This window comes from Ixodes scapularis, unplaced genomic scaffold (genome assembly GCF_016920785.2).
Source record: "Ixodes scapularis isolate PalLabHiFi unplaced genomic scaffold, ASM1692078v2 PGA_scaffold10__122_contigs__length_95168666, whole genome shotgun sequence".
Taxonomy (NCBI): domain Eukaryota; kingdom Metazoa; phylum Arthropoda; class Arachnida; order Ixodida; family Ixodidae; genus Ixodes; species Ixodes scapularis.
Window position 1 is genome coordinate 16,279,081 of NW_024609836.1, and position 25,752 is coordinate 16,304,832.

The 25,752-nt window shown below is 49.0% G+C and overlaps 3 protein-coding genes across 3 annotated transcripts in view; 2 read left to right on the forward strand and 1 right to left on the reverse strand.

Moving 5' to 3' along the window:
* The window catches only part of LOC8031031 (putative phosphoenolpyruvate synthase), a 382,894-nt gene that overhangs the window by 18,269 nt on the left and 338,873 nt on the right, over positions 1-25,752 (forward strand). The window lies entirely within an intron of this gene.
* On the forward strand, positions 1,010-3,679 carry LOC115309660. The gene is made up of 3 exons (XM_040209877.3): positions 1,010-1,422; positions 1,986-2,101; positions 2,415-3,679. The coding sequence occupies exons 1-3, from the start codon at positions 1,097-1,099 to the stop codon at positions 3,527-3,529; spliced, it is 1,557 nt and encodes a 518-aa protein (XP_040065811.2). The 5' UTR covers positions 1,010-1,096; the 3' UTR covers positions 3,530-3,679.
* Positions 6,832-16,109, reverse strand: LOC121833803. Its single transcript, XM_042287442.1, has 3 exons — positions 16,006-16,109; positions 8,902-9,024; positions 6,832-7,927 (listed from the first exon to the last, which is right to left on the reverse strand). The coding sequence occupies exons 2-3, from the start codon at positions 8,948-8,950 to the stop codon at positions 6,852-6,854; spliced, it is 1,125 nt and encodes a 374-aa protein (XP_042143376.1). The 5' UTR covers positions 8,951-9,024; positions 16,006-16,109; the 3' UTR covers positions 6,832-6,851.

Consider the following 25,752-nt stretch of genomic DNA (forward strand, 5'->3'; position numbering starts at 1 on the left):
TCGTAGGTTTGTTAGTTTGTGCACGGGTATTGTGACTCAAAATTGGAGCGAGCAAGCCAAAAGGCACTACGGCACAAAGCAGCAGGGACTGGGTTAAAGAATTTTACATATATCCAATTTTTTGGACTGCACAATTAGTTCACATCTCTCGCCCACCATCAAACAACTTCTCACTCAGTGTATCAATAACCTGAAAAAAAAAATACAGTACAAATATTTCCACTTGTGTAGGGGATCAACCCAGTATAAAAGGCTCTGGATCAACCAATCGAGCGAGCACGGAAATAGAAACCGGAGCAGCTATCATCCAAGCATTTTAAACTTCGCAGTGTAGCAACTGCTGCCAGGCGAAAACAATAAAAATAAAGGAACAGCTGCACTGCGCGAAAAACTGGCTCCCACGCCACAATGCCCGATTGGAATTTTTTTTTTTTTTTTCGCGGTGGTGCTTAGATACGTGTTCCCCACCAATACAAGCCTCGTCATCGTCCGTTCATTAGAGCTCAGTTATAAAATTTATTGAGGTTTTTCGTGTTTTGTTTTTTGCTTCCAAAGCACCTGTCAACGTGCTCCTGGCACTACTTGACCGCGCGCAGAGCAGAAGACATCGCGGTATTACAAAGTCCCTACATACGAGCAACTCTTACAAGCTGCGACATTCTTTGAAGCGCCGACTGCTTGACGGTGCAGTTTTAAGGAAGCGAATGGCGGCGCACAGCAGAAGACTGAACGGAATGGCGCCATTTTGTTCCAGTGGAATCTGATTCGTCATTTGTATACATGCCCTGAACCTACGTCACATGACGACGTTGAACACCGGTAACACCCATGCTGGTGGTTGAGTCGATGGTGATTCGCGGCAAGAGCCTTGGTAAACTGCGCCGCGCTCGGTTGTAGCAATCCACCTTTTTCCGCAGAAGTGGCGCTACCTGTTGGGAGACGTCCGAACTAGCGAAAACTGGGTTCGAGGCGTTCTTCGTATGAAAACACGCCCGCCATTAGGCTTGAATTGTACACGTTGCGAGGTCCACTGTTCTTGCACGCCACTTTTCCGCCTAGTATTCGTAGCTCGGCTACCTTTCGGCAACTGTTGAGGATGGCCGAGGACGGCAGCATCCCGTTCCCGTTCCCACCCGACGGCTGGACTGAGAACGCTCCGCCGTTCGCCAACCTCTCGCAAGATGAAGTGTGGCGGTACCTTCACCGCAAGACGGACTCGCTCCGACAAGCTCACCGGGGATGGGCCTTCAAAGAAGAAGGCTACGTCCGGAACGTCCGATGGAACACATCGGACGATTCCCGGATCGGTCTCGTCCGGGGCGTCTGCCTGCCGTCAATGAAGAAGGCGCCGTACACAGTCTCGGCGTGGTTCGCCAGAGGCACCGGGAGCGTCATCGGCGGCACTTGCAGCTGTGTTGCTGGGTGAGCGATATTTTGCTTTTACATGCGTTAAAAGTCATGCGCAAACCTATTATAAGCAAGGCTAATTGCGTTCCGCTCACGCTATCCCCAACGCGTAAGCAGCGAGATCGGTCACTCCTTGAAACCTGGGAAGCGATACCCGGTTCGCCCAGGCTCATTTCATCGAATACACGCGAGTTACATTGGCCAAGACAAACCCCATCGTGCTATGCTCCGTTTCACCTTATGTTGTACCGCAGCGACGGCTAGAAGCGCGAGCTCATAGCGTTGGCAGTTGCCCTCGGTGCACGGGAGCTTGTGCCGCCGAGATGTGCCATAGAGCAAGGAGCTCGCGCGTATAGCCTTTCCTGCGGTACAACACAAGGTGAAAAAGAGTATAGCAGCAAACTCATGTGGTTTATCGCTCATGCTCGCAGTGCTTGCTCCTTGGCTTAGGTAGTGTAAAAGATGCATGTCTCCATCATGCACCGACAGCCTGTGTACAACGAAGGCAACCAAGAGCTGCTACGCGTGCAGCTATAATCCCGCTAATTTGGTCTTGGTTGACTGCCTCGATTTTCCAGGAAAAGCCAGTCCTGCCAACATATTGCAGCACTGCTGCTCTATGCCGAAGAGAGCTCCAACGCCTGCTCGACGAGCTGCACCGACATACCCTGCACCTGGATTGTGCCTGCTGAAGGTGTGTACACTACGGCCCTTAAAGAGGCTCCATAGGAATCTTTTGCTCAGAAATATGTTATTACTTCGTACCTAATATATTGGAGAATAAGACCAACGTCCAAGCTGTCTTAATTATTTAGCCAAGCTCACCTCCATTGCTAGATAAATGTGGAACCAAACAGCCAATGCTTTTTGTGTTCGTTTTCATGAAAGTGAAACTCTACATTTCCTACACAAAGCAGCTTGGATGATAAGCTATTAACATGATTACAAGATGGAAAACCTAGATGTGGCTTATTTTAGAACTGAACTGACAAAATTTCTCTTTGCAGCCAAGAAGCCTGCTCCCCTGGTGCCACTTGCAGACATCACGTTCCACAAGTACCTGATCAACAGGCCGGTGAAGCAGAAGAAACGACGCTCTTTTGACCCTTGTGAGAATGTTGGTGTTGCTTCGGCTGAGGAGATTCAGCAACTGCGAGATGCCCTCAGTGTGTCTACACCGGGCCTCCAGTGGCTTCTGTACAGTGGTGTAGAGCAACTTGGACCAGCGGCACCAGTGCTCCCCATCCAAGATGATGAAGATTTGTGGAGTGAGAATGCCCGGGACGTTGTTGCAAAACACATGGAGTCCCTTCCAACATTGACGGTGGAAGAGAGGGAACAAGTGACCCGGTCCACCATCGGTCAAGCCAATAATCCAAGGTGGCACAAAGAGCGGCAGGGCAGGATTACGGCATCAGTCTTCTCTGCTGTCATCAAGTGTGTCAAGCCCGAGTACCTGGTCAAGGGTATTTTGTACCCGAGCCCAGATGCCTCAAGTGAGGCCATGCGCTATGGGAGGACGCACGAGGGTACCGCAGTCTCAGCCTATGCATCACTCATGGCAGCATTCGACACTCCCGTCGAGATCCGCGAGACTGGGCTGCACATTCACCCAGAGTGCAGCTTCATTGCAGCATCGCCCGACCGCATCGTGAGGAAGGACAACGAAGAGGGCCTTTTGGAGGTGAAGTGTCCGGCTTCGAAGATTGGGCTAACTCCAATGGAGGCATGCAAGGACAAGAAGTTCTGCTGCGAAGTTGTGGATGGCGTGGTACGACTGAAGAAGACTCACGCCTACTTCTACCAGGTGCAAGGGCAGATGGCAGTGACCGGACACCAGTGGTGCGATTTTGTTTTTTGGACTAACAACACGACTGTTGCCAATTCGACGCACGTCGAGACCATCGCCTTCGACAAGAAGTTCGTTGATGGAGCACTGCTGCCAGGGCTTATCTACTTCGCCAAGCATGCCCTATTCCCAGAAGTGGTAACGGGCCGTGTGAGGCGTCGAAGAGCCCTGATAGCTCGCGGCCAGTACGTCTCCTTCAAGAAGTTCTGCAAAGGGTTTTATGTGGTGGAGGACGGTCCCGGACTGAAAAAGAAGCTGCGTAGGCTGGAGTGAAGGAGCGCCTGCATGAAGCCCGAGGCTTCTCCAAGTCACAACGGCTCTTTTCAGAGCCAAATAAATATGCTTGTCAGGGGCAGTGCTTTTGTAGCCACTCCCGTGTCTTTGAGAATGGTGTTTACTGCAGAAAAACAGGACACAGGGTGTGGTGGTTTACATTTTTACAGTTTATTACAATAAATAGAAAACCATTTGCCTATAAACAAGCAGAGCTAATTCCTTCTTAGACTGTTCAGAGTAAAAAACAACAAAAAAAAAAGATTTTCTAGCTCCAACTTGTATTAACACATGATTTGTTGAGGTAGCGTGTCAAAGTCAGTAACATTACAATCGACTTTGCAGGGAAAAAGACCCGAAGTAGCCAAAACTTCGTTGGCTTATTCAAACTTTAATCTCGCTATTGATGCACAACAGAGAATTCACACTAGCTACTCATGTACTTCCCAAGCAATATATTCAAACACCAAAGATTGGTGCATGAGAGTTTTTCAAATAAGGAAACTCTGGACATAACCCAGCTGAACACAAAGACTCCGAGGCAGTAATCACCCAAACTGCATACTAAACTAAAGCCAAAGAGCAAGTTCGAGATAACGCTGTACAAAGTTACTAGAATCATAAATGTGAACAGTGATGCACAGCAGATAATTGACGTTATCTATTCATGTACTTCCCACATAGCAGATTTAAGTAAAAATTGATGCACAATATGACCGAACTCAACACACTAACTATGAGGCAGCAATAGCCCGAACTGCATAAGGAAGATAGTGAGTTTTAGATCGACACTGTAAAAAGCAGCTATAGTCATAATAATTGTTGCACTCCTAAAACACACTGGCAAGATGTATAATCATACAAAAAAATGCACAGCCCATTAGACATTGAGACCAAAGACCACACACATGAAATAATGAAATGAGGACATCTAATACTTTGATATATCTAATCTAAACTCGTATGCCAATTGCGGATCACAGCCAAATGTGATTAAGGACAATCATGGCAGGCACTAGGGGGGAACGGTGACCAAGTGTGCTACTCTGTTTCATAGTAACTTGGCGAACTGTGGAGCTTACAGCTTCCGCGACCCAATAAGAGCGTCGGAGCGAGGCACATAAAACCACATAGCGGAAGCGTGTGTGTCACTGCACCAAGGAACTGGCTGTTGTCTGCAGGCCGAGAGTTGTGCCACTAAAGCGGTACCAGTAATTTATTTTGGTTTCGTTTTCGACCATAGTTGCCCTGCAAACGGCTGATTACACGGCTGCAATCACCAACGGCCACGGCACTACAAGAAGAAAAAAAAATCGAACTGAATACAAATGTCGCATTACTTTTTCGGTTTAAATATCATTAAAATTTGTCAATATTTTTTTTCATTAATTTTTTTATATTTATTCTTAATAAAGATGGAATCACTCAAGTTCAGTTAGCACAAAAAAGAAAGAAATGAAACATTGAACAACTCTTTGGCGACATCTCGGTGCCCCCAAAAACGACGCCTCGGAGGCCTCAACCATGGAGTCTTATCATGTGACTTGCTCCGACGCTCTTATTGGATCATGGGGGCCGCAGCCTCCATAGTTCACCAAGTTATTGTGAAATGGAACATAGCATGTCACAGCACAAAGCATGTAAAGCGAAAGCTCTAGTCACAAAGCCCAGGGATCCTAGGTACGATTACCACCCCCGTTAATTTTTATGAGCATCAAACCAGGATGCGTTAGTGTTATTACTACTGCATGATGCACGTTAGAGACCATATGCTAGCGGTCGTACTGCAAAATTTCTCTCATCTAAAGGGGATGTCCCCCAGTGAGAGTTAAAGGGATACTTCAACGAAATTTGAAATATTCCCGTCGTGTTCAAAAATAGGTTGAATATGATCCACAATATCCGTAAATGACAATGGCACGTTTGTATTTTGAGCCTGGTGGCTGTATTTTTCGTTATAAACGGCGCACTCTGGCAAGCGCTCGGAGAAGGCCGAGCGGAGAACACGTGACATCCAACGCAATCGTGACGTAGGTCGTCTCAAGACGAGCAAAGCTACGGCGAGACTGACGTCGAGAGGATGGCCTAGTCGTTCCAGCCACCGAAGCGGATGCTTTTGTACGAATTTTGAGTGACGGGTTAATCTTCTATAATCTTGTAGGGGGACAATAGCGACTTCTGCGACACACAAAAGGCATTCTCGGGAAGAGGGGAGTTCCTCCTGCCCCTCTTCTCTCGTAGTGGCCGGAGACGAGACAACCTCCGTCACTAGCTGTCAAGGTTCCAAGACGGGCATTACAAGCGAGGCGTTAGCGACATCCACCAGGTGCTCTTTGTTAATCGTTTAATTCGTTTTAAATTTCTTTTCATGACTTTTTTAACAAGATATTGGTATGTTCGATGTGATGCTGCTTTTTTGAACACATATAGACCAAAAAATGAGCGCCGAAATTTCGTTGTAGTATCCCTTTAAGGGCACGAGACAAATAGTGAAAAGAGGGGCGAGATGCATTGTGTTACTGTTCCAGGGTATTATTCCAAAACCGAAGTCGTTGGTGCACGAGAAACAACCTTCTATTACATTAATATTAAAGGAGCTGTGCAACGATTTTAACGTTGAAAGAATTGGCATCTTCTGCTTTTGATATTGTTCACCTTGTCACAAATGACAGAAAACACACCTCCTTTCGTCGAAATGTTGCGATTCCGCCACGTACTAGCGAGGCAAAACTTAGAATACGTATTCCCCGACCTGCAGCCGCGAGCGGCGGCCATGAGAAACACGCGGCGTGACGTCAGTGGGGAGTCTTGTAGAAAGATAGCAAGTTGTGCGAATACCTGCTCGATAAAAGGTAACTTTTCTATAAATGTTGTACTTCCAAAATGCATATAAATGCGTCAAAAATCTGGTATCATCGACAAAACTTTTACTATACGGAATTTTAGTGGCGCCATCTATCCTAGATCCACAAAAGCGTCGGCTCTCTCTGCTACCGCGAACAGCCGCCAGAAGCCGGAGGGGGAGGGGGACAGGGCCGGACGGGTGTGGCCGGACCCGGATGAGACTTTCCTACTTTTACCATATTGTTTGCGCGGCGCCCGCCAGCACGTGGTCGCGAGCGGAGGAGTTCTCGCTGCTCACTGATGGCTCTAAAGTGAGAACTTTTCCGGAACCCTGTGGTCCATTTAGAGTACCTCAAAACCATCTCCGACGTGCTGCATTTAAAAACAAAACCCTGGAGTTCAACCACAAAAAGTAAGTTATTCTAAAATGTTTATCAAGCTGAAGGTTGCCACTGAAGCCGACACATATGTCCTGCTGCTACTCAGCACGGCTGAGTGGCATACGAAAGTTGCTTAAAAAGCAACAAACCTGAAACGCCTCATCTGCAATATCTATCATGGAGATGGGGAAGGGTCGATCAAGGAAGTGAAATTGCTTAATCCTTCCGATTGCGCGTTCAATAACTACACGTGCACTGGCCACCCGCCGGGTGTGTGCCACATCTTCCTCCGGCATCTGAGGTTCATTCGGCTGCCTGAAACACGGAATGTGCACTTGCACTCCAGGTGGTAGGCTATTAAATTTGAATCCCTTGTCTACCATGATGGCATCGCCCGACTCCAACTGATCCACGAGCCCACTCTCCTCAACAATCATTCTGTCTGACACAGTCCCACCCCACAGTTGTGAAACATGGCAAATGTACCCTTCGGGTGTACATCCAACAACCGCTTTGTAGGTGTTGTAGTGTTTGTAGGGCGAGAAGGTCTGCCTCTGAGCAAGCAACGACGACGGCTTCTGGATACGTACCTCAGTTCCATCAAGGACAGCCCTCGTGTTAGAAAACTTGTGGAAGGCATTAGGGAGGTTGGGCTGAATCTCAGCAACTGTCGGAAACTGTAACAGTACCCTTAACTGTCGCTGGAGAAACTTGATCCACGTAACAAACACCTTGCTTACCTGCCCTTCAGAAATGTTGAAGTTGCGGGCCAGTTCCTTGCCTGCCATCCCTGTCCTTAACCGCACGAGGACCATAAAAAACTCGTCAATCAGAGACATTTCCCGTGTGCGGTCTTTGGTCTCACCAGCTGTCTTTCTGTTACCTAACCAGTAGGTCATCTTGGCTGCCCGAAGCTCAAGAAAATTAAACAAATTCTGAAAAACTGAAAACTCAGGCAGCCCAGTATAATATAAACAGTTCTTAGGCTCCTGGATAGTGTTGAGACTAAGCTGCCTGGCTTGCAGGTGGCAAACCTGCCTTTCGAGACGTTGTTTGTCTGCTTGCAGATCAAGAATGACCTGCTGCATTTTGGCCATCTGCAGGTCACGCAGCTTGGACACCTCAGGATTCCCAGCCATCATGATTAGGCCGACAGCGGCATCCTTCTCCATTTCTGTAAAGGAAGCACAGATAGATACATGAATCTTATGCTGAGTGAAGTTGCCCTATTCTGCACATAATGTGTCATCTGAATTTACTTGTAAGCTCAAAGTACACTAAATTTTTGCTGGTGCCAAATGGAGGGCAATGCATGCCAACACTATACCTTACCCTCGCAATGACTAACTGACAATAGTATGAGCAGGAGTGGGTAGCTTTAACTGGTACCCCTGTGGAGAGCTTCTATGCATGTTTGCAAGTCCGGCATCAGGGCACTGTCATCTTGCTCGGTTGAGGTGCGCTTGGACGCGTCATAATCTGATTATGGCCACACCCAAGCGCACCCCACTGGGCAAGATGGTGGCTCCCTAAGACCAAACTTGCAAACGCGTAATTTCGTGATGAAATGCAGGGGGCTCATACATACGTCATGCATTCACTCCATGTCAGCTGCGTGACTTATGTACTGCAGCTGAAACGTTGTCATCTACACCATCCAGTAGCAGATTGCACAGGTGTACAGCATCAAGCTCATAATTGGGAGCTAGTGTAGACTGGTGCATATACTGTATCTTCTTTAATTAATCCTGCACATACACAGTCATTCTTTGTTATAAGACTTACATAATTTTACTGAGATAACAGGAAGGGGGGGGGGGGGGTAGTCGAAAGAAATGTTATCGCATTTAACAAATAAAGAAAGCAAACTTCTTTCCGATGTCCTAAGCAGAGTTAAGCTATTTCCTTAGTTCAAAAATGTATATGAAGGGCTATAATAATCTAAATACTTAATTTCCTTCACGGTATCACAGCAACCACCTAGTACACATGCTGGTGTGTAGCAGCAGCTCATAGTCCCATGAGTCAATATTTGTTGTGATGGCACAGCTGCCTATGATCCAATCTTTTTGGGAATCCTAATTTATTTTGCAGTGCCTTTGTAGACCTCGAGGTCTGAACACTCCAGCCAAACAATTAAATTAACACCTTTTATGGAGTCTTGAGTGCATGGGTCTTCCACCGCCTCTTCAGGCATCTCCAAAGAGACGTCACTTGCCAGCTGTGCAGCTACCTGCTGCACACAGGTGGAGACAGCACCACTCCTTGGGGCTGGATTGTTGTTCAAGAAGGACACAAAATTTTAGTGACAAAACAAGCAAGGCTGGGCCTGTTTGCTCGAAGCACTAACCGCGGCTAAAGTTAGCCGCAGTAACTAGGAGAGGGATTTTTAAATCACGTGACTGGCTCGGTAGGGATGCGGGGAAACATGACGGTGCCCCGGTGAGTGAGCGCTGCTCGCTTTGGAACAAATATGTTGTTGAAGCTGCAATATCAGGCGCGTTAGTCAGCAACGAATGGTGCAGGAGGCTTTTGCTTTGCCTTACCTCACTTAAATCGCAAAGCATGAGCAATGACCTCGCCGCATTTTTTTAGATGGTCTTGATTTTGGCCTTCCTAAGCCTAAATGAACGCGGTAATTGTCGAGATGGTAGCGTCTTTGGAAAGTGGGTTGCCTTGACTCAATCGGCCGGGTATTGATAGCACACAAAAGCAGACAGCATTCCAATAGACCTTTTTCTAAATTGCCCAAGCATCGAGAACGCTGGTAGTTGTGACAAGTTAGTGGCGCCCCCCTCCAGTCCGCCCGTCTGAGGCCGCCAGGCTCGGCGGGCAACATTGTTCACGACACGAATAAACGCCGTTGAGCGCACGTGCTCCGGTCAGTCATCGTCCACCCTCAACCAGGCTGCGTGTCGTCTCTTCTCGGCGGGTGCTTCGGCCCCCTTCGTCCACGTTCCAGAAAGATCGTGACACTGGCGACGAGGAACCGTAGCACTGGAGGCTACCAACATGCACGGTTCGGCCCACGCCGCCGAGAGAGTCTCAACACCGCCGCCCGCTCCTGTCGCCATGCCGCTGTACGGGAGGCTCGAGCCGTTCGAGGGAGATTGGTCCGCCTGGCCGGTCTACGAAGAACAGGTCCACGTGTTCTTCCGGGCGAACGACACGCCCGAGGTGAAACAACGGGACATCTTCCTGGCCAGCTGCGGGACCCGCGTCTTCAGCCTCCTTCTCGACCTCCTCAAGCCGGCCACGCCGCACGTCAAATCGCTGGGTGAGCTGCTCGCCACGCTGCGCTCGCACTTCAGCCCGGCGCCGTCCACGCTTATGGAGCGGTTCCGCTTCAACAACCGGAGCCGCCAGGACGGGGAGACTCTCGGGCAGTTCGTCGCTGCGCTACGAGGGTTAGCGAGCACCTGCGCCTTCGGCGACCAGTTGGACTCGCTACTCCGGGACCGGTTCGTCTGCGGCATCAACAACCCTGCCATGCAGACGCGACTCCTGGAGCTCCCCGACCCCTCGCTGGACGACGCGGTGAAGGCAGCGCTGGCGATGGAAGCAGCAGCGAAGGACGCCAGCGAGATAGCGCGTGCGGCCGGCTCACCGTCGACGGAAGCGGCGGTGAACAAGATGGCGACAAGGAGCGGTGCCTGCAGCCGCTGCGGTGCTGCCCACTCCCCCTCACAGTGCCAGTTCGTCCAAGCACAATGCTTTACGTGCGGGAGAACTGGGCACCTCGCACGTGTCTGCCGAGGGGGGAGGACGAGCGGCGGCCAGCAGCAGCAGCAGCCTGGTTCAAGCCCGGGTTCCAGCCAAGCCCGCGGCCAGGGTGGTCGTCGCAAGAAAACGCGGCGGGGACGAGCGGCACCAGGCCCGGGTTCGTCGTCAGCCAGGGTCCACGTCGTGGCCGAGGACCCGCAGATTTTCGACGTGTGGCAGACGAGTAAGCCTCCATCGTCCGTGCCACCTTACTTGGTGTCCGTCGAAATCTGCGGCCACCCCATCACCATGGAGCTGGACACAGGGGCCAGCGTGTCGGTCATGCCCGGGAAGCTGTTCAAGCGGACCTTCCCCGGCGTGTCCATCGAGGCGTCTGACGTCATGCTGCGCAGCTGCTCCGGTCAGCTTTCCCAGGTCCAGGGTCGGGCCCAAGTCAGCGTTCGCCTTGGCGACAGGGAGGCAATCCTTCCCCTTTACTTAACCAAGGGGTCGTCGCCGACGCTGCTGGGCCGAAACTGGATTCACTCGCTGGGTATTCGGCTGCCGGAGTACCAAGAAGCTGCGCTGCACGTGGTGCAAGACGTCCCGAGCCTCCTGACCGACTTCCAGTCCCTCTTCCAGCCGGAGGTGGGCACCTTCGCCGGCACGACGGTCGGCATCCACGTTCCCGAGGGAACCCGGCCTCGATTCTTCAAGCCGCGTCCGCTGCCGTTTGCCCTGAAGGACGGGGTCACCCAGGAGCTGCAACGGCTGCAGCGAGAGGGTATCCTGGTGCCCGTCAAGACTTCCGAGTGGGCTGCACCAATTGTCCCAGTCCTCAAGCGAGACGGCCGCGTCAGGATCTGCGGGGACTTCAAGGTCACCATCAACCCCGTCGCTACCGTCGAAAAGTACCCGCTGCCTCGGGTAGAAGATCTCTGGTCGGCTCTGTCCGGGGGACAGAAGTTCCCCAAGCTCGACCTTCGAGATGCCTACCAGCAGCTGGTGCTCCAGGATGCCGCCCGGAAGTATGTCACCATTTCGACAACCATGGGACTCTTCCAGTACACGCGCCTACCGTTCGGCGTGACCTCAGCCCCAGCCATCTTCCAGAGAGAGATGGACAACCTCTTCAGGGGCATGAGGCACGTGGCGGTGTACTTGGACGACATCCTGGTTACCGGTACCGACGACGGGGACCACCTGCAGAACCTGCGCAAAGTCCTGACACTACTACAGGACGCCGGTCTCAAGCTGAGGCTGGACAAGTGCATGTTACTGACCCCCAGCGTGGAGTACCTGGGACACATCATCTCCCAGGCTGTCCTGGCCCCGGCACCCCGCAAGATTGAGGCCGTGCTCAAGGCGCCGAAGCCCAAGAGCAAGAAGGAGCTTCAGAGCTACCTCGGCCTCATCAACTTCTACAGGAGGTTCCTGCCCAACCTTTCGACGCATCTAGAGCCGCTGCATCGCCTGCTTCGTGACGGTCAGCAGTGGGCCTGGAGGAAGGAGCAGGACTTGGCCTTCCAGCGCAGCAAGGAGCTGGTCATTAAGGCTCCAGTGCTTGTGCACTTCGATCCGGCCAAGCCTGTGGTCCTCACCGTGGATGCGTCGCCGTACGGGGTAGGAGCCGTCCTGTCGCACCGGGGTCAGGATGGTCAGGAACGCCCTGTGGCGTTTGCTTCTCGTCGACTTCATGCGGCGGAGCAACGCTACAGCCAGCTCGACAAGGAAGGCTTGGCCCTCATCTTCGGGGTCCAGCGCTTCCATCAGTACCTGTGGGGCCGGCAGTTCGAGGCAGTCACGGACCACAAGCCGCTGCTGGGCTGCTGGGACCTGACAAAGCGGTCCCAGTGCAAGCCTCGCCTCGTGTGGTACGCTGGGCCTTGACGCTGGCAGCCTACAGGTACAAGCTGGTCTACCGCCCTGGGAAGGACCTGGGACCTGCTGACGCCCTGAGCCGCCTGCCCCTGCCGGAGGTGCCTGCTGCCGTTCCAGAGCCAGCTGATGTGTTCCTGCTGGAGCGGGCCTACCCGGGGGTGCTCACCAGGACTGCGGTGGCGCAGGCGACCAGCCGGGACCCGGTGCTGTCCCAGGTGGTCAAGGCGGTTGCCCGAGGGGAGGAGCTGCGTCACCAGGCGTTCAGCCACAAGACCGCAGAGCTGAGCTTGGAGCAGGGCTGCCTCCTGTGGGGTTCCAGGGTGGTGATTCCACAAAGTCTGCGGGCCAAGGTGCTGCAGCTGCTGCACGCGGGGCATCCTGGCATCGAAAAAACCAAGATGGTGGCACGGTCGCACGTTTGGTGGCCTGGCTTGGACCAGGACATCGTGCACCAGGTGCAAGGCTGCCAGGTCTGCCAGGAAAACCAGCGAGCCTCGCGCCACGTGGAGAGCACCCCCTGGCCGTTCCCACAGAGGCCGTGGTCCCGCTTGCACGTGGACTATGCGGGACCCTTCAAGGGCCACTACTTCCTGGTGGTAGTGGACGCCTTCTCGAAGTGGGTGGAGGCACTGCCAGTCACCAGTCCATCGGCAAGTGCGACCATTGCGGCTCTGCGGCAGGTCTTCGCGGCGCAGGGATTGCCGGACATCATTGTGTCCGACAATGGTCCCGCTTTCGCCAGCGCCGAGTACCTGGACTGGCTGCAGAGGAATGGAATCCGCCGGATGCTGGTTCCGCCGTACCACCCCGCTTCCAATGGTGCGGCCGAGCGAGTGGTCCAGACCATCAAGGACAAGCTCAAGAAGAGCCAGCCCGGGGATTTCCGAACGCAGGTGGCCCGGGTACTGTTCCAGTACCGGACCACACCGCATGAGGTCACTGGCCGTGCCCCCTGCGAGCTTCTGCTGGGCCGGATGGTCAAGACCCCCCTGGACGTCTTGCACCCAGACCTCCGGTCCTCGGCGCTCCTGAAGCAGCTGAAGCAGAAGCTGGCTGCTGACCGAGGGTGCCGTCCCGGGCCTTTGCCGGAGCCGGGAGCGTCGGTGTACGCCAGGAACTTCCGTCCTGGCCCACCCTGGTCTGCCGGGCGTGTGGTTTCACCAGCGAGTGCCTCATCGCTGCTCGTCCGCATGCCCGACGGGACCACCTGGCACCGGCACGCCGACCATGTCAGGCCTCGCCTCGGGACCTGGCTTCCACCCTCGGTCGTCGCTTCAGAGGACCAGCGTGCAGGGGGCCCAACAGCACCAGTCGTGGCCAGCGGAGCGCCACCCACCCCGGAGGCGACAAGCGTCGCCACTCCTGTGGCACCAGTTGCAGCGGTGCCACAACCAAATCCGGTCCCTGTAGCTCCACCCGGTGGAGCGCGACCAGTTCAGGCAGCGCCCGGCGTTGCCACACCTGGCCCGTCGACACCAGTGCCCAGGCGGAGTGCACGGCAGAGGAGGCCACCTGACCGCTACTCGCCGGGGTGACCTTCATCGTCGACAGGCCGGGACTTTGCGTGGCCAGACGCCAAGATGGTGTCGGCCGTGCGCATTGTGTTTAGTTTTGTTTATTAACAAACACACTGGGGGGGAGGAGTGTGACAAGTTAGTGGCGCCCCCTTCCAGTCCGCCCGTCTGAGGCCGCCAGGCTCGGCGGGCAACATTGTTCACGACACGAATAAACGCCGTTGAGCGCACGTGCTCCGGTCAGTCATCGTCCACCCTCAACCAGGCTGCGTGTCGTCTCTTCTCGGCGGGTGCTTCGGCCCCCTTCGTCCACGTTCCAGAAAGATCGTGACAGTAGTGTAATTCTGCGGCCTGCCCGCGGACCATAGATTCCAAGTAAATAATCATAATAAGGCTTTGACGAACGCGCGTGCAAGGCAAAATTTGTTTTCGACTTTTTGCTTTAGAACAATTACTACTGCAGACGCCAGCACGTGCAATGCATGTAACTACACTCGTAGCATGGACCTCGGCGCTTGGGACATTTAGAAAAAGGTCTATTGAGGTGCTGTCTGCTTTTGTATGCTATCAATACCCGGCCGATTGAGACAAGGCAATCCACCTTCCAAAGACGTTGCCGTGCCGACAATTATCGCGTTCATTTAGGCTAGGGAATGGCCAGAATCGAAAGACTATCTAAATAATGTGGCGAGGTCATTGCTCATGCTTTGCAATTTAAGTGAGGTAAGGCAAACTGAAAGCCTCCTGCACCATTAGTTGCTGACTAACACGCCCGATATTGCAGCTACAACGATATATTATTTCCAAAGCGAGCGGCGCTTACTCACTGGGGTGCCGCCATGTTTCCCCGCATTCCTACCGAGCCAGTCACGGGATTTCAAAATCCCTCTCCTAGGTACTGCGGCTAACTTTAGCCGCGGCTAGCGCTTTGAGCAAACGGGCCCTGGAGTATGATTAGAGCAACTTGCTATAATCATATCAGACAAAGGCAATGGGCCAGCTGACAAGTCAAAAGACAAAAACTGAAGTCGTGGTCACATGCAGGTTTCTTGAACCAATGAGCGTAGATGAAAAAAGGCCCGTTCACGCATCTGCATTTGGGGCAGCCAGAACATTTACAAACTCCAACAATGTTGCAACGACGAGTTGTCATAGCAACGGAGCACCAAGCACCCGGTCGTTTCTAACGGAGCAAGTAGGATCGGGTCAAACTTCTATGCTGCGTCTCGAGCGACTGAAAGAAGCGACCAATCACGTTTCAAGAAGAGAGCTGTCACGTGTATGCCCGGCGGCCGCGACCCGCTGGCAAGCACTTTGCCAGAGATCAACGTTGGCGTGGCATGGCAGACTGAGTGAAAATTCATTGTGCATGTGGAGTGCTACCGTGGTTGCAGCGGCCTAGACGCATGTCCCGATGGTGTACCAACACGTCCTCGAAGAGACGAGCTATTTGGTGCAACGACAACATGACAGCACTTGGAAGGGAAACATTCTTGCCTACGTGTTTGCTCGTGCCCGTCTGCACTATTGGTGCATAGCATTTTAGAGAAGCAATTATTTTACTTTTCTACTTCAGGGATGTGAAATGATTAGTGCTAGCATTCTTGAATGTTTACTTCACTCATGCAATGTCTAAATCGTTTCTCTTTTTAAGTGTGTCGCACCTACATCTGTTTTCACCTCAAGAGAAAAGCGAGTCTTGCGCATTGTTCATACGCAGGGCAAAGTAGTTCTTACAAGATTTAGTTATCAGAGAAAAAAGCAACGCTTTTTGGAGTTTGGAATGTGTACGTCTTGATAAGATAACATACATCTAATCTAGAATGCACCTACATATATCTTAATTCTCTACATAAAGGTGGAAATCAGTAATGCTCCACAAGGCGGCGAACTTTTTTTACTACGGTTCTTGATGTGAAAACAGGTATAAAATTATATCTGTTCCTAAAAAAAATTGTAGAAGTAGAATGTGGCTAGATTTGTGTCCTCCGCATGGTCTGGTGCTCTGTCGGCATCATCTCAGGATGGTGTGTCACCTAACATTCTTTCACTGGGTCCTGCGAACACTATCTCAAGAAAACAAGGCAAGGGAATAAGCCCCGCATCTAATAATAATAATTTAGTAGCAATGACTGAGTTAGTAGTCGATCCTTACCTTCGGGCAGTGGCTCTACGTTCGAAATACCCGTTGAGATTGAGCACGGGAATGGGTTACCGCCGGAACCTTCTGGAAGGGGGTCGGCAACTGGGAGCTCCTTAGCAAGGGCCAAGGAGGGTACTGCTGCTGCAGAAGGCTGGGCTGCTGGCTATGATGCTCCCTGCTGCACGCACGCAGAACCAGCACTTCGTACTGGTTCGTTGTTTGAAGATGACATACAATATCAGAGGCGAAACAAGTAAAGCTAGAGTGTGATTATGGTGATTTGCCCACATTCTCAGTTTGGTACAGGCCACTTGGACTTACTGGAAAATGGAACGCGCAAGGTTATGCTTGTTTGAGGTTGACGAGCAAGGACACACACAAACCAGAAGATGCTGTTTAATACTACTAGCTCGCGATTAGATGAGTTCGTCATGTAAAATGGCTAGTTGGTGCACTGACTATTATATAGGCAGATTTCGCGCTTCCATATGCGCACGATTATAAAGTCCAGTCAATACCGATCAACCGTCGTCAGGCAGAGGAGTTAATAAGCGCAAACACAACAAAAACGTCGGCGGGCATACATTTCCAAGAACTGGCATTAGAAAAGGTCGCTCCAGAAGCGATGAACGCGCGCATCCTTTTTACGAGACGCACGTCTTTTTTCTTGTCTTGTTCAGACGGCGAATTCAAAACGCGAGTAAAATTCCACAGCGTGAACGCGCCTTTATGACCATCGTCACTTCGTACCTTCAGTGGACCCGCGATGTTTCCATCGCTCGTAGCGATCGAGAGATGGCTGCTGTTTCCGGTGAGCAAAGATAGTCGGCACATGGTCCGGGTGGTGCCTATCCAGCGACGGTTTTCCTGTTTGATAGAGCGGCAATGTAACGATCATGCAACTACCCAACGCTTTGTGTTTGTTTTTCTCAGCTGCGATTGAAGCGACTTACCAGTGACGAAGTGCGCCCCACATAATCGGGACTGCTGGCTCGGCTCCCAAGCCTTCTTCGGGTCTGTCGGGTGAGCCCGCTTCACCGCGTTTACCCACGCCGCTCTTCGATTTGGGTCGAATTTCGCAGAGGGAAAGCAAAAGAAGCTCTTCCCCTCCCCCTTCCGATGCCAGTTTCGACACCCAAACGCGACACAGTGCGTCGGCATCGTATCGAACGACGTCGGGATGGTGCCGGGAGCCTCAGACTAGCGCAAGATGGAGACTTTGTTTTCCTACGCCACTAATCCGGCCTGGCAACATGTGCCTCGGGTTACCCTCGAACCGGAAACTCGGAAAGTGGTGGATTGCTAAGTGCCCCGCCCAGCGTTTCGTCGGCATGCCCCGCGACAGAGTAATCATCAAGTTAGAAAAAGTACGAGCAGCAGGAAAGGAATGCGGGCGCGCATTACTGAGTTTGCGGACGGATTTCATAGCGGCGAGCGACCGCACTTTTCTACCGTTGTTTACGTTGGTGCACACCTTTGCCTCTGCTTTCTCCGTTCGTCCTATGGATACCCTTGGCCTTTCGTTTCATCACGCCGTTTCCACGCTTCAAGCGCACATTTGGGCTGTTTGCCCGGCCAGATGGCGATCGGGCAGCGGCGCCGCCGTGTGCACGCTCACAGAGACGCCGCCGCCGGGGCATCGGCTTGTGCCGTCTGCGACACGATAACCTTGGCAAGGGGCGAAAGTGTGCACGTGAGCTGTTTAGGAAATATAATTTAAACCTTGATACAAGGAGAGTCGTCTTGTTCAGTATTTTTTTTTCTCCTTTCTTTCAGGGTTTAGATTATGACGGTAACCTTACTTTGCTTACCAGTACTTCGCGAGATCGTAAATGTTTTACTACAAGCGGCTTTTTTTTTGCCGACAAAATGTTTTTTTTGCGTCAAAACTTCGTTGGCGGCACATGGAAACTTTTTGCTCATAGCGCAATCGCACCCACGCTAGCAGCCGCCTGCCGCTCCTTTTATAACGTCACATTTCTCCATATCGCTAGCAGGGAATCCCGATGGACAATGCCCCGGCCAAAGCGATAGGGCCATTGTCTCAACGTACAGCTATGCCTTTCCTTCTCCCTCAAACACCGCCATTCGCGTTAACCACACCCGCGCCGAGGGGCCAGACGTCCTTCGTCGCTGTGTCGCCATCGAAGTCCGGACGGAGGAAGAGGATAATCCATGCGGTAAGGGATAATCCCACAAACGCGCCAGAAGCTAGGAGAAGGCGGAATCTCTCCAAGGCTCTCGGGACGAACTTCGTCAGTCAACTCAATAATCCTTCGTTGAAGGCCACGTTGGCGACCCGAAGGCGCCTCTCGCTTTGCTTCCGGGCACAGCTGACCGGAGCCATCCTCATATTTATGTATGGGCGACGAAAAAATAATAAAACGCTTCAACCTGTAAATAGTAATAAAAATAAATAAATAGAGGGGCGGCAAAACGAGAATGTGTGACGGCTACCACTTATATCCTAAATATATTATATTGGCGTAGCGACGGCAAAACAACGTTTTCGTCGATACTGGGGCGCCCTTGTAAAAAGTGTCTATACTCCATTTCACTAAAACCGTGCAGTACAGCCAAAGTTACAGGGGAGAGAGCATGTGCTAACCTGTTCACGAGGAGGGAACGGGGGAACGGGATTCCCTCCTTCCCCCTTTCCCTCCTCTTGAACAGGTCAGGGGTACACTCTCTCCTGTAGCTTTGGCTGTACTGCACAGTTTTAGTGAGACGGGGTATAGTCACGCGATAACGCAGTGCATGTGCACTTAATAATACTAGTAATAATACTATTAATAATATAATAATTATACATTTTTATTCATAGCAATAAACAAATACAAATTCAGGTCTGCGTGAGCCAAGGGAGGCTTATGTTGCATGACCTTGCGGTACAGCCCATTCCTTGCAGAAATAGCAGGTAGCAACATAACTCACTAAATATTAACTGTAGATTTATCACCTGCTGATATCATGTAATAAATTTTTTCAGACTCTTTTTGAACCCATGGTTAGAATAAGTTATCTGGTAGCTCATTAAAAATCTTCGGCACGTAAAATTACCTAATGCTTTCCCCATAATGAGTATAGATACGAGGAATTTCAAAGCCGAGTAGTGTTCTAAATATACGTGGGGCCAAACTCTCAGTTTTAAAATCACTGCATCGAAAGTGACAAAAATCAACCGCCTGAATAAATAACGAATAGAAACAAGACAATTTGAGTAAACTAAATAAGTTATCACCTGAGGTGTTGAAGTAACACTTTTCAACGTCCCCCTCAGAATGCTATCAATTCTGGCGTGCCATTGTCGAAAGCAGTTAAAAAATAGAGTGACACCATACCTAAGGACACTACACCAAAGAGTGCATGAGCATTTTTCTATACTTGCAAACAGAAGGTACACCTTTAGGTTATGGAGCTAACAAGATACACTTGCGACCAATCTCCGATAGAAGCGTCCGCTTTCAAACGGCAAACGCTCCCCATAGTTTGAGTTGGACCCTCTCTACAATCTAGGCTACAATCTAGGTAAACTCAGTTTTCCGAGGGACGTTTTTAGATTTCATTTGTTTATATGACTACTCTGGGCCCTGACTTGATGTGATAATGATAATTAAAATGACACCGCCCCGCAAACGTGCTCGCATTTTTAAAATAGGAGAGCAAGTACACTGACGTTCCCGTTGCTCAATTCACTCGCGAATTAACCAAGCTCGATATGTCTCTATGAAAGAATCAGTTAATTTGGCAGTTCTTGCTTTCCCAAAGATTTTCATTGCAACACCCATGTACTTGTCTTTTAATGGCGATATATATATATATATATATATATATATATATATATATATATATATATATATATATATATATATATATTTTTTTTTTTTTTTAAGGCGAGAATTCCGAGCTTGTAGTTTTATCTTAGGCAGTATTGCTCCTGCTGATCGAGAATTCTCCGAGATGCATTTTTCAAGGAAGAGTTCACGCTTGCAGCCTAGTCGCGGAATTGTTGTACATTACAAAAAACTGGGAAGCAAAACATAAAGCGAAACAAAGGGCAAATGAACACAAATACGGTATGTAAAAACGATGTGAAAAAGTTGATAAAAGAGGGCCAATTTCCGAGCGAAAATGAATAGGCGAGATGAGATCACGATGGCGCAGGCCATTTCTAGTACTTGAGACATGGGAACCGGGACTCGTAGCCGGTTGCCTGCGGGCTGCGTCTCGGCGAGTCGCGGGCCGCATGCGGTCCGTGTGTCAGACCCCTGATCTAGGCTATCACGAACAATAGGCGAAAGAAGCGATGCCGCCGGCATGATCCTTTCCTCGTTATGTCATCACTCTAAGTATCGAAGCTGATTTTATATAAAGGCATTTTGTCTCGTTTATAGGCGTCAGAAAACAGTTCCGATAACGCGTCTTGCTCTCTTTATGGCGCACAAAACAAACATTATTGGCCTCGAGACCCAGATTGGATTGTATGAAAGCGTGCTTTTGTTTATCTATGGTTCTCTATGAGGCATGTGGTGATTCCATTTGTCCGCAATGCGGGTGGAGACAAAGCATCCACACCAGCGGCACAGAGCACGGGCAAGGGTACAGAGCACGAGCTCTTAGCACTTGATCCCAGTGCGCGAGCGCTGCATTGGCGTCTCCCATGGGTTCGGCCTCACGTGCGCAGCATTCCTTTTGCTCCAAGTAAGTGTAAAACAAAGCATAGTTCCGATTTTTACCGTATGAGCCGTGTCGATCGAATCTCGGGGCGAATAGTCGTGGTGACAGGCGAAGAGCGCAGTCGAAGCTCCGCCTCCAGCGCGAGCTTTCTCGTTTTGAAAGCGGAAGAGTGCTCACGCAGCTGTAGGAAGTATTCACTGGACGCCATATTTGTGGGTGCTGTTTAGAGCGCAAGCTCAGAGCGAGCTCACATCAATAGGTTGCTAAGACCGGCACTCTTGATGGTGCGGAATGCACGTTGCAAAAGAACTGTGGAAGCTCGCCATCAGCACGCGCTCAGCATTCGCGCACACAGCTATGGCCGACAGTGAATACTCCCTATACACGCAGCCAAAATACATTCTAGCCAAAGCGCTGCGAAAGACAAAGAGCGCGTGATGGAGGCACTGACTGTAAATGCCACTAAGATGGCCGCAATGCCATCAAAAGCATCTCTTTTTTTTTTTTTTTTTGAGACAGGAAAAACAACTTTGTTCTGCGACGTGCCGGGATCGTGGATTTGTACAAATTGGTTTTGTTAAACGTCTCACTTTCCTCAGTTATTCGTCGTTCTGTTACATGTCATTCGTAGTGATTGGCGATGCAAAAAAAAAAACTGACAATTTTTTTAACACTAAAATTGTTGCACTACCCCTACAAATGGGCGGTGCAAGGATATTCGGTTGGAATGTGTTTCACTTTACAGGAGTTTACTGGCGCTCGTGGGACCCATGTATACTCGCACGCAACACCACTGACCGAGAAACTTCTTTCTTGCAGTGTAATTTCAAGGATAAAAGCGAGCGTGATCTTTCAGTCTATCCTTCGCAAAACTTGATGACGTGCGTGGGGGTCGCAGTGTTGGTATAGTCCCCTAGTGATAATATTTAAATGCGGCTCATAGATTGAACCCGAGCATCGCGTGAGCACTCGATTTGGACTCGTGATAATCGATAGCTCGACAAGCATTCGGGTATAGTGGCTCGTGTGTCCGATCGCGGCAATCGCGACGCCGAACCCAAATAATGTCTGAAACTCAGCGCGTGTCCTGTGCTTTGCCAACCTCAGCGTGTGGCTATGATCCACACTGGCGGCATATCATCGACTCCAGATCACTCGGCCGCTTGTTCTGACTGCGAGCTAAAAGAATAAACGCTGTTTTATTTTTTTTTTTTGTTTTTTGTTTTTCTGCGACGTTCATTTCGTGCGGAGCAAAACGAACGCGTGTTTTATTGGTCATAAACGTGCAGGGATTCGTTCTAAGCCAGGGGTTTCAAACACGCGGCCCGCAGGCTATCAGCTTCGAGTCCCGCGGTTCCAATGTCTCGACCGCTAGACATGGCATGCGCCGTAGTGATCTCGTGTCGTCGATTCATTTTTGCTCGAAAAGTACCTCTGCTCTTTTAACGTATCCACATAGTTTAAACTTATCCGTGTTCATTTGCCCTTTGTATTGTTTTATTTTTTGCTTTCCAGCTTTTTGTAATGCAAGAGCGAGCTATTCGTTGAGGGATGCATCTCGGTTGCGCGATCTCTCGATCAACAGGAGCAACTGCCAAAAATAAAGCTAAAAGCTCGGGATTCTCGCCTTCAAAAAAAATATAAAATAAATATCACCATCAAAGGAGCCACGAAACGATTTTTGTACCTTCGCCAATTACTACTTAAAATCACTCACTAACGTTAATAACTGAATAAACTTGACTTAGTTTTTCTTTCTAGGCAATGGGCAGTCGCTAAAAAAATTCGAGAAATATGCAAGAGCGAGCTATTCGTTGAGGGATGCATCTCGGTTGCGCGATCTCTCGATCAACAGGAGCAACTGCCAAAAATAAAGCTAAAAGCTCGGGATTCTCGCCTTCAAAAAAAATATAAAATAAATATCACCATCAAAGGAGCCACGAATCGATTTTTGTACCTTCGCCAATTACTACTTAAAATCACTCACTAACGTTAATAACTGAATAAACTTGACTTAGTTTTTCTTTCTAGGCAATGGGCAGTCGCTAAAAAAATTCGAGAAATATGCAAGAGCGAGCTATTCGTTGAGGGATGCATCTCGGTTGCCCGATCTCTCGATCAACAGGAGCAACTGCCAAAAATAAAGCTAAAAGCTCGGGATTCTCGCCTTCAAAAAAATATAAAATAAATATCACCATCAAAGAAGCCACGAAACGATTTTTGTACCTTCGCCAATTACTACTTAAAATCACTCACTAACGTTAATAACTGAATAAACTTGACTTAGTTTTTCTTTCTAGGCAATGGGCAGTCGCTAAAAAAATTCGAGAAATATGCAAGAGCGAGCTATTCGTTGAGGGATGCATCTCGGTTGCGCGATCTCTCGATCAACAGGAGCAACTGCCAAAAATAAAGCTAAAAGCTCGGGATTCTCGCCTTCAAAAAAAATATAAAATAAATATCACCATCAAAGGAGCCACGAATCGATTTTTGTACCTTCGCCAATTACTACTTAAAATCACTCACTAACGTTAATAACTGAATAAACTTGACTTAGTTTTTCTTTCTAGGCAATGGGCAGTCGCTAAAAAAATTCGAGAAATATGCAAGAGCGAGCTATTCGTTGAGGGATGCATCTCGGTTGCCCGATCTCTCGATCAACAGGAGCAACTGCCAAAAATAAAGCTAAAAGCTCGGGATTCTCGCCTTCAAAAAAATATAAAATAAATATCACCATCAAAGAAGCCACGAAACGATTTTTGTACCTTCGCCAATTACTACTTAAAATCACTCACTAACGTTAATAACTGAATAAACTTGACTTAGTTTTTCTTTCTAGGCAATGGGCAGTCGCTAAAAAAATTCGAGAAATATGCAAGAGCGAGCTATTCGTTGAGGGATGCATCTCGGTTGCGCGATCTCTCGATCAACAGGAGCAACTGCCAAAAATAAAGCTAAAAGCTCGGGATTCTCGCCTTCAAAAAAATATAAAATAAATATCACCATCAAAGAAGCCACGAAACGATTTTTGTACCTTCGCCAATTACTACTTAAAATCACTCACTAACGTTAATAACTGAATAAACTTGACTTAGTTTTTCTTTCTAGGCAATGGGCAGTCGCTAAAAAAATTCGAGAAATATGCAAGAGCGAGCTATTCGTTGAGGGATGCATCTCGGTTGCCCGATCTCTCGATCAACAGGAGCAACTGCCAAAAATAAAGCTAAAAGCTCGGGATTCTCGCCTTCAAAAAAATATAAAATAAATATCACCATCAAAGAAGCCACGAAACGATTTTTGTACCTTCGCCAATTACTACTTAAAATCACTCACTAACGTTAATAACTGAATAAACTTGACTTAGTTTTTCTTTCTAGGCAATGGGCAGTCGCTAAAAAAATTCGAGAAATATGCAAGAGCGAGCTATTCGTTGAGGGATGCATCTCGGTTGCGCGATCTCTCGATCAACAGGAGCAACTGCCAAAAATAAAGCTAAAAGCTCGGGATTCTCGCCTTCAAAAAAAAATATAAAATAAATATCACCATCAAAGGAGCCACGAATCGATTTTTGTACCTTCGCCAATTACTACTTAAAATCACTCACTAACGTTAATAACTGAATAAACTTGACTTAGTTTTTCTTTCTAGGCAATGGGCAGTCGCTAAAAAAATTCGAGAAATATGCAAGAGCGAGCTATTCGTTGAGGGATGCATCTCGGTTGCGCGATCTCTCGATCAACAGGAGCAACTGCCAAAAATAAAGCTAAAAGCTCGGGATTCTCGCCTTCAAAAAAATATAAAATAAATATCACCATCAAAGAAGCCACGAAACGATTTTTGTACCTTCGCCAATTACTACTTAAAATCACTCACTAACGTTAATAACTGAATAAACTTGACTTAGTTTTTCTTTCTAGGCAATGGGCAGTCGCTAAAAAAATTCGAGAAATATGCAAGAGCGAGCTATTCGTTGAGGGATGCATCTCGGTTGCCCGATCTCTCGATCAACAGGAGCAACTGCCAAAAATAAAGCTAAAAGCTCGGGATTCTCGCCTTCAAAAAAATATAAAATAAATATCACCATCAAAGAAGCCACGAAACGATTTTTGTACCTTCGCCAATTACTACTTAAAATCACTCACTAACGTTAATAACTGAATAAACTTGACTTAGTTTTTCTTTCTAGGCAATGGGCAGTCGCTAAAAAAATTCGAGAAATATGCAAGAGCGAGCTATTCGTTGAGGGATGCATCTCGGTTGCGCGATCTCTCGATCAACAGGAGCAACTGCCAAAAATAAAGCTAAAAGCTCGGGATTCTCGCCTTCAAAAAAAATATAAAATAAATATCACCATCAAAGGAGCCACGAATCGATTTTTGTACCTTCGCCAATTACTACTTAAAATCACTCACTAACGTTAATAACTGAATAAACTTGACTTAGTTTTTCTTTCTAGGCAATGGGCAGTCGCTAAAAAAATTCGAGAAATATGCAAGAGCGAGCTATTCGTTGAGGGATGCATCTCGGTTGCCCGATCTCTCGATCAACAGGAGCAACTGCCAAAAATAAAGCTAAAAGCTCGGGATTCTCGCCTTCAAAAAAATATAAAATAAATATCACCATCAAAGAAGCCACGAAACGATTTTTGTACCTTCGCCAATTACTACTTAAAATCACTCACTAACGTTAATAACTGAATAAACTTGACTTAGTTTTTCTTTCTAGGCAATGGGCAGTCGCTAAAAAAATTCGAGAAATATGCAAGAGCGAGCTATTCGTTGAGGGATGCATCTCGGTTGCGCGATCTCTCGATCAACAGGAGCAACTGCCAAAAATAAAGCTAAAAGCTCGGGATTCTCGCCTTCAAAAAAAATATAAAATAAATATCACCATCAAAGGAGCCACGAATCGATTTTTGTACCTTCGCCAATTACTACTTAAAATCACTCACTAACGTTAATAACTGAATAAACTTGACTTAGTTTTTCTTTCTAGGCAATGGGCAGTCGCTAAAAAAATTCGAGAAATATGCAAGAGCGAGCTATTCGTTGAGGGATGCATCTCGGTTGCGCGATCTCTCGA

Excerpts from the sequence above, each read along its gene's own strand:
- LOC115309660 (XM_040209877.3), top strand. The coding sequence starts at position 1,097 with ATGGCCGAGGACGGCAGCATCCCGTTCCCGTTCCCACCCGACGGCTGG. Across the intron at positions 1,423-1,985 it reads ACTTGCAGCTGTGTTGCTGG|GAAAAGCCAGTCCTGCCAAC; the intron begins GTGAGCGATATT and ends TCGATTTTCCAG. Across the intron at positions 2,102-2,414 it reads CTGGATTGTGCCTGCTGAAG|CCAAGAAGCCTGCTCCCCTG; the intron begins GTGTGTACACTA and ends TTCTCTTTGCAG.
- LOC121833803 (XM_042287442.1), bottom strand. The coding sequence starts at position 8,950 with ATGCCTGAAGAGGCGGTGGAAGACCCATGCACTCAAGACTCCATAAAA. Across the intron at positions 7,928-8,901 it reads CACTCAAGACTCCATAAAAG|AAATGGAGAAGGATGCCGCT; the intron begins GTGTTAATTTAA and ends CTTCCTTTACAG.